The 6,441-nt window shown below is 48.5% G+C and overlaps 1 protein-coding gene across 2 annotated transcripts; it reads right to left on the reverse strand.

Moving 5' to 3' along the window:
* Nucleotides 1–203: 203 nt before the first annotated feature.
* cbx4 (chromobox homolog 4 (Pc class homolog, Drosophila)) lies at nucleotides 204–6,218 on the reverse strand. Of its 2 annotated transcripts, XM_085934629.1 has the most exons (6): nucleotides 6,087–6,218; nucleotides 4,616–5,024; nucleotides 4,440–4,483; nucleotides 3,831–3,896; nucleotides 2,610–2,676; nucleotides 204–1,708 (listed from the first exon to the last, which is right to left on the reverse strand). In XM_085934629.1, the coding sequence occupies exons 2-6, from the start codon at nucleotides 4,682–4,684 to the stop codon at nucleotides 299–301; spliced, it is 1,656 nt and encodes a 551-aa protein (XP_085790755.1). In that variant the 5' UTR covers nucleotides 4,685–5,024; nucleotides 6,087–6,218; the 3' UTR covers nucleotides 204–298. The 2 variants fall into 2 exon arrangements, with proteins under 2 accessions (XP_085790755.1, XP_085790754.1); XM_085934628.1 differs by lacking the exon at nucleotides 6,087–6,218 and having other exon boundaries at nucleotides 4,616–5,529.
* Nucleotides 6,219–6,441: the final 223 nt, after the last annotated feature.

A 6,441-nucleotide genomic window follows, 5' to 3' on the forward strand; every position in this document is an offset into this window, starting at 1 on the left:
ATACAAAAGACGTATAAACCTTTGCACATCTGAGATCACAAGTTTGGTACAGGTATGAAACAACGCAATATAGTCGTAGAGTGTTTTTCTTTTTTTGAAGCGGAACACATCTCGTGTATCCACGGAAATCCTCGAGGGCACTTGCTTGGCTACGTTTCAGAATTAGAGTATAAAACATGTAGGAAACATATTCAATTTGAATGATAAATTATAACTTTGCATATATACAAAATCTCTGTATGTTTTTTTTTTTTTGTTTCTACACTATGCACATCCGTCCGTCCAGTCAGTGGCTTCCTTAGAAAGAGACGTACTCCTTGAACGTTACTGTCAGACTGTTTGCTGTGACATCAGTGATGATGATATTTCCCATAAAAGGAGAGATCTTTTGAGCCAGCGCTGCTTTAGTCTTGTTCGGCGTGGTGTCCTGGGTTGCTGTGTTGGTATCTTGGAGAGCAGGCGGGGATTCAGCTTCGGGAGTGGGTTCACTTTGGGCTTGCAGTTCAGGCTCAGGTGCAAGTTCAGGCCGAATTTCCGGCTGAGTCTGCGTCTTAGTCTTTGGACAACTCAGATCCATGGGCTCCTCCTGGCCAGCGCAGTCCATGGCATCAGACGGGTACGCACTGACGCGTCCGGCGCAGTGAAGGTCCATGGGTTTGTCCTGAGGCGGCCCCAGCGCGCTGTCGCAAAGGCCGAGGCTTTTGGAAGCCTTGGGAAGCCCGCGCTCAGCCGCAGGCTCGGAGAGTTTTCTCTTGCGGCTGCTGGGGTAAGATGGAATCCGGATGTGATCCATCATGGTGGCGGACGTGGGGACGTTGGCATCGGCCGGCCAGGAGGTCGGGGGCGAGCTGGCGGTCAGCTGCAGTGGCAGATCATCGGGCAGGTCAGCCTGACCCCGAGCGACCTCAGTGTTGTATTCCTCGGCCGTACTGGGCGAAGGCTTAAAGAAGTGCCGGTCCTTCGGGGAGCACTCTGCGGCGGGGAGGGAACTGCTGTCACACATCTCTTTGGGAATACCGTTCTCGGCCGTTTTGCTTCCGTGCGCCGGGTTGTTTTGGCCGCTTTGGCTTTTCTCAGCACTTGACGGTTCCCCATGTTTGCCCTTTGCCCCGTGAACCTTGTGAGCGTCCATATATTTGCTCATGACGATGACTATACGTCCGTTCTTGTTTTTGTTCTTGATGATCTTCATTTTGCCACTGACGGCGCTCGGGAGCGTGGCGTCCTTGGGATTAGGCTTGAGCGCTTGCTCACTTTCCATGTCTTTGGGAGCAGCTTTTTGCAGCTCCACCGCCAACTCTTTGACTTTACTCAAGCAGCCCGTGTCTTTGTCGCGAAGCCATTTCTGCTGCAGCGCCAGTGGCAGATTCCAGCCGGGGTTGGTGGCTTTGCTGGGGGCTTCCTGAACTTTGACAACCTTCTTGAGCTTTGAGGCCTGAGCGTGGTACATGCTGGGGTTGGGCTCATAGTGGTGGTGCTTCTTGCTGTTGAGCTGGTAGATGTATTTCTTCTTGGTGCTGGCCAGCTGCTCGACCGGCACCTCTTGGCTGCTGGGCTGGTACTGATGGTGCTTCTTGCTGTTCAGCTGATACTGCTGGGGTTGGCAACGCTGGAGCGGGACGGCATCCTCCTTGGGACTGTCATCTACGTCCGGAGAGGCGTCTTCCAACCCCGCGGGGATACTGGACCTCCGGGCAAACGAGGGAACCTAAAAGGATAGACAAGATATTTTCGTCAAAAGGATGAGAATTCCTGTCTTTATGACCGTGTCGGAATGCTTTGGCCACCTCGAGTGGGCCTGAGCAAGAGGCATTATTTCTACAAAGCTTTGCTGATTGCGCAAAGGAATGCAGACAATTCTTTTTGTCTAAACTGTTTGATATGAACAAATAAAGTGCTCCACAATGTTTTTGCCCCACCATAATAATTTAGCCTTGCACGCTTTCGGGAGTTATGAGTCTTGCTCAAGCAACCCATGATATGACGATGCACAATACCTGACAGATAGACTCAGTTCTTTAGTTTGGATTAAAAGGCACGCTGGCAAATAGAAAGGCCACGCTATAACAGATTTTTCCCTTCGGCACAGGCTGACCCCTCAGAGCGGAACGCTCAAGAACCTTTGGCTGTGACCTCAGGTCAGACAAGTGCCAGCAGACATGTCACGCTTCAGCTCTGATTCCCGATCACGACCGACTGAGCGCAGCGATGGGCCTGCACGTCCACATTTGCTTCCGAACAAGCTCCATTAAACCTCAAAAATGAGACAAACCCAAGCGCATCACAGCGCTAATTTTAGCCATTTTGTGTCGGGCTAAAACACGGAACAGCTAGCTCTAAACTGAGCGTGTCCAAAAGTGACTATATCCACCCGGTGAGAGGAAATACTAAACAGTCAGATACAACAAGCTAGCTCGGGTGCAACCTTGGAAAACAAAGTGAGGACAAGGCAGAACGACAACCTCTCTCCCCTTCCCGTTGCCATCTGAAGAAAAACTAAAAATAACGGCCAGCATAATAACAGCCGCTCGAGAACACCTGACAAGGATTTACCCCCTTCCCCTCTCCCGTCTGACCTCTCACCCATGGAGAGGCGTGATGACAATTACCTGCAGTGGAAGATGTTTTGCTTTGGGGCCCCTTTTGCGATATCCCATCAGCTGCTCCTGCCTCTCCCTGCGAAAACAAAGCAAAATGATAGCTTGGTGCGTCACGTCACATGAAGCCGAAAGGGCGGGGGAGACTGTCCTCCGTTTTCCTTCATCTAGTATTCAAGGTCAAATGTGCAGTTCGGCTATGAAAAGCCAACGTGTGATGTGCTTGAGCCATCGGAAAGCATTGTGGTCCTTATTTGCATCGGTAATCGTCCCGCTATGTGTTGTCATCATGCCTGCTGAAATTCAATTAAGACTCGCTGCATCTCGTTCAGACATTCTCCCTTCTGCCACTCCACGTCCTCACAACGGTAATCAGGGTCATGAGGTACATGTCAAACCGGACAAATGCTCGTGGATAACCCCCGAGCATGAATACGGGCTCATAGTTTAGAAGAAAAGAAGAAGAGGGGGGATTTTGAAGACATAATGTGGATAATGCGGTTGTCAGGGCCAGGCCAGGATGAAACGTTACTACCAGGAATAAACCTTGACGAATCACTGACTCGTAAATAACCAGCGGCGGATGAAGGCCGGCCAACCGAGCACGCTTTGGGCCGACAGATGTTCAAGACATCAAGGCTGCCGTAATAAACAGTCGTGCGCAAACGCAAAATCCAACGAGGTGACCCCTATTCACAGAAGATTTGGCAATTATGGGCTCCCTTGTGGGATCCCCTCCCCCATCCATCCTCCGGGAGCGGGCGGGGAGGATTCCACGCAAACTGCGCACGGGCAGCCCATCAGAACGCAGTCAGACGCACATGAGCCGTACAAGTCGGCGTGTCCATTAGCCTCTTTGGAAAATGCTAATTTGTTGTTTACGGTGAGTGCGTCTACGGGTCCTGCACGCCCGTATGTGATCTTTGGCCGCGTTAGCATTCAGTAATAATAATAATAATAATAAATAATAATAATAATTAAATGATAATAATATTGCATTATAGTCACAGAAAAGATCTTACAATAGAATGCGTGATATAATCAATGTTTCCTAACTATGTTGAGTGTGTCCTTGTTCAAGAAACTCCCACCAGCCCTTTTCCCAGGATAGCAACCAGTGAGTGGGTCAAGAGGGGTATCAGGGAGAGTGGAGTGTAGCCCCTCCCCCATGCCCATATAAGGTCAGGGTCGAGTTGGAGCAGGCCCACATCCAAAGTCCAGTGCGAGTCTCACCTGTATTGAAATGCCACGAGGAGGCGCGGGTCAAGGATGTTTTCCTCCGGCTCCCATGTATTGTATCTGCAGGAAGGGGGCCAAAACACACACAAAACAAAACACCGACAATAGTTTAGAGGTTAAATATGGACATAAGCACAGCTAGTGCATAACAAGCAGCACGTTTGACGGCAAACAATTTGTTAGGAAGAGGGTGAAATCAAGCAAAACACATCTGTGTGTGTGTATGTGTGTGTGTATGTGTGTGTGCGTGCGCGTGTATGTGCTGTCTCCGTGCGCCAGCATAAAGTCGGCCATTTTAGCAGCACTGTCTCTCAAATTCGTTGGCAGAGCAGAAATAATTAAAACGGGATTACATAGCCGTGTCTACCCTCCTTTTTCCCCTCGCATAAATTAGTGAAGGCATCCACGGATGAAACACTTACCCGCCTACACACGTACACACGTACACACGTACACACACACACACACACACACACACACACACACACACACACACACACACACACACACACACACACACACACACACACACTGCGCCCGTGTATGCCCTCGCCGATTTGTATTATCCACAAATTAAGCGGAACATGCAGCATTAGGACTTACTTGGAAGACCATCCCCGCCACTTGACCAGGTACTCAATCTTCCCCTGCGTTCATTGGGAGAGAGAGCGAGAGAGATGTATATTCCCCGAGGCTTTAAAGGCACCAATACAATACGTGCGCCTTTTTACCTTCGCCCAAAAAATATAAAATAAAATAAAACGCGCCACACAGTTTACCTTGCGAATGCGCTTCTTTTCGATGCCCTCCACCGCAAAGACGTGCTCCCCGGCGGTAGGGAGCTCCATTCTCGCCGCAATCCGACCGCAAGACACGGGGTAGGGGCGAAAGCGATGTGTAAGGAAGAAGAGGGGGGGAAAAAGCCAGACAAGGCAGGGTGGTCGCGTTCGTTCGCTGCCTGGCTTGGTAGTTTTCCAGAGTGTATCCAAATCCGAAGTGTTATCCCCCTCCAGCTCGCGTAGTCCCTCCTTTTTTTACAGTCCACGCACAGTCCTGGCAGTGTGCAGGGAGAGACTCACAGGCGAGCGGTAGTGAACTGATCCAGTCGTGCAAGAGCTCCGGTTTTGGCGCATGACGTCAGGAGGGGAGGTGGAGACCTCTCCTGGTTGGGCTCCATCCCTTCTTCACCTTCGTTGTGGACGTGTGGGAATTCACATAAATCACCGCTTTAAGTGTCACGGCACATAGGCGCCCCTGCTTTATTTCATGTAACGAAGAGAGTTCCGCCCTCCTACAATGTGTTTATGTTGGCGCGCAATCGTGCACGCGCAATGCGTGTGAACATGTTAAACACAAAAAGAGGAGTGGTCCGTTCGTTCACAAGCAGGCTGGTTATTTGGAATAATTGCACGGCAATCGCTCTTTTAAATGACTCAATAAAAGGCAAGCACGACTCAGTTATGAACCAGGAGCGGCTTTAAACAAAGGCAATGCGTTTAGGGCTCCAAGACGAGCCTTAATTTAGGATCTTGTGTGTCTTTACTGAATAACTACGTGGCATAGAAACAGGTGAGGGACAGGTGCAGAATGCTTTTGGGACTTTAAAACGTAGCAGAATTCTTTGTAATAAAAGTCCATTACGATTTACAAACAAAATATGTTAAATGCCACTTTACGAAATGTCCTGTTGTGTTGTAAGATATTTACCATGAAATCCTTCCGTGATTATTTGTAGGGAGAATTTCTAGGGTGAAATGCATAATGTAGAGGTGAATATCCGGTGCAATTCGGTTTTCCTCCCTCAAAGCTAATCTCTGCGCAGTTAAATGGGGAAAAGGTCATTCTGATATACGAACCAAATCTGCATTAAAACAATGTTGAGATATAAAGGTGCCAAATTCCTCCATTGTGAGTTTCAAGATGTTAGTGGGGAGCTTTGGAAGTCCAATAAAGATAAGATGTACATTTTTTTCCAAGTGATTTTACAGAAACAGCCAAATCCGGACCGCAGCAAGAATGGGATGCATATTGTAGAATTATGAAAGTTCTCCTTCACTTTCATTCCGTTTAAGATATTACTTGGTCACTGAGTTCAAATAAGCTACAGTTAACCAGAATCAAAAAATGAGTGAATTGTGAGTACCCATGTTCAAAATTGACTCTGTTTGTGTGTGTGTGTGTGTGGGGGGGGGCATATTCTGTCAGTGTTGCCAGATTTCAGTTGTAATTCTGCTTTTGTATTAAACTCACCCTTTCAAATCCTCCACCAATGCACGTGCTTGTCGTCTTGCAGCTTCTTGACTTTTTTGTCTATGATTTTACTTTGCGTGATACCTTTTCTTAAATAAAAAAAAATTCCAGTATTGCATCGCGGAGGCTTACATTTGGATCCGCTCACTGCACTGAGCAAATATAGGTCACACACACACACACACACACACACACACACACACACACACACACACACACACACACACACACACACACACACACACACACACACACACACACACACACACACACACACACACACACACACACACACACACACTCTCTCTCGCACACACACAGACACAGATATGAGAGCAGTGCTGTGTCCTCTGGG

The sequence above is a fragment of the Syngnathus leptorhynchus genome, chromosome 16 (genome assembly GCF_054491065.1).
Source record: "Syngnathus leptorhynchus isolate UIUO chromosome 16, UIUO_Slep, whole genome shotgun sequence".
Lineage (NCBI taxonomy): Eukaryota > Metazoa > Chordata > Actinopteri > Syngnathiformes > Syngnathidae > Syngnathus > Syngnathus leptorhynchus.